Source organism: Meleagris gallopavo, unplaced genomic scaffold (assembly GCF_000146605.3).
Source record: "Meleagris gallopavo isolate NT-WF06-2002-E0010 breed Aviagen turkey brand Nicholas breeding stock unplaced genomic scaffold, Turkey_5.1 ChrUn_random_7180001869391, whole genome shotgun sequence".
NCBI classification, from domain to species: Eukaryota; Metazoa; Chordata; class Aves; order Galliformes; family Phasianidae; genus Meleagris; species Meleagris gallopavo.
In genome coordinates this window covers 1-945 of record NW_011134389.1, presented here as the reverse complement: position 1 = coordinate 945, position 945 = coordinate 1, and the positions used below count along the sequence as shown (strand labels likewise).

The 945-nt window shown below is 60.6% G+C and overlaps 1 protein-coding gene across 1 annotated transcript; it reads right to left on the bottom strand.

Moving 5' to 3' along the window:
* Window positions 1-42: 42 nt before the first annotated feature.
* LOC104916081 (heterogeneous nuclear ribonucleoprotein U-like protein 1) lies at window positions 43-939 on the bottom strand. The gene is made up of 2 exons (XM_010727056.2): window positions 797-939; window positions 43-222 (listed from the first exon to the last, which is right to left on the bottom strand). Exons 1-2 carry the CDS (start codon window positions 911-913, stop codon window positions 49-51), a joined length of 291 nt encoding a protein of 96 aa, XP_010725358.2. The 5' UTR covers window positions 914-939; the 3' UTR covers window positions 43-48.
* Window positions 940-945: the final 6 nt, after the last annotated feature.

Here is a 945-nt window from a genome sequence, read left to right as displayed (position 1 = left end):
GGGGGGGTCAGGGGGCTGCGGGCATCGCCCCACACGCTCCCCACCTCCTCAGCTGTGCCCTCTGAGGACCGGCCCCCCCGGCCCCCCCCTCACCTGGTCCAGGATGTAGTTGCGCTTCTTGCGGGCGGCGATCTGGATCAGGCGGTTGAGGCACTGCGTCGCCTGCTGGATCAGCACGTCCCAGCGGCCCGCGTAGTTGCGCTGACGGCGGAGCCCCATCACCTTCCGGCCAAACACGGGGTTGTTGGGGGTGGAAAAGAGCTCCCGGGTCACCAAACCCAACCACCAACACGTCCCACTCATCCATCTCAGAGGTCTTCCAACTCAGCGAGGTTGGAAAGGAGCTCTGAAGTCACCGAGTCCGACCATCGACTCATCCCCACTCATTCATCCACCTTGGAGGTCAACAAGATTGGAGAAGAGCTCCGAGGTCACCAAACCCAACCATCAACCCATCCCCGCTCATCACACTCACTGATTTCAAGGTCTTCCAACTCAACAAGGCTGGATAACAAGCTCTGAAATCACCGAGTCCAACCATCAACCCGTTCCCCTCACAGTCATCCACCCTGGAAATCTTTCAGCTCAGCGAGGCTGGAGAACAACTCCAAGACGACCAAACCAACCCTCAACCCGTACCCACTCACCCATCTCAGAGTTCTTCCGACTCAACCAGGTTGGAGAAGAGCTCCGAGGTCACCAAACCCAACCCATCCCCACTCAGACTCGACCACCTCAGAGCTCTCCCACCCACCGAGGTCAGAAGAACCCCTCGACCCCGCGTCCCACCCCTTACCCTCATCTTGTCCATGATGGCGTTCGTCCCCAGGATGTTGTACTTCTTGGAGGGGTTGGCGGCCGCGTGTTTGACGGCCCACGTCGTCTTGCCAGCGGCGGGCAGCCCGACCATCATCAGGATCTGCCGGGTGAAGGCGACGCCGTCAC

Bases quoted from the DNA above. Each gene is read 5' to 3' on its own strand.
- LOC104916081 (XM_010727056.2), bottom strand. From the start codon at position 913: ATGATGGTCGGGCTGCCCGCCGCTGGCAAGACGACGTGGGCCGTCAAA. The intron at 223-796 runs GTAAGGGGTGGG...TTTGGCCGGAAG, and splicing joins CCATCATGGACAAGATGAGG to GTGATGGGGCTCCGCCGTCA.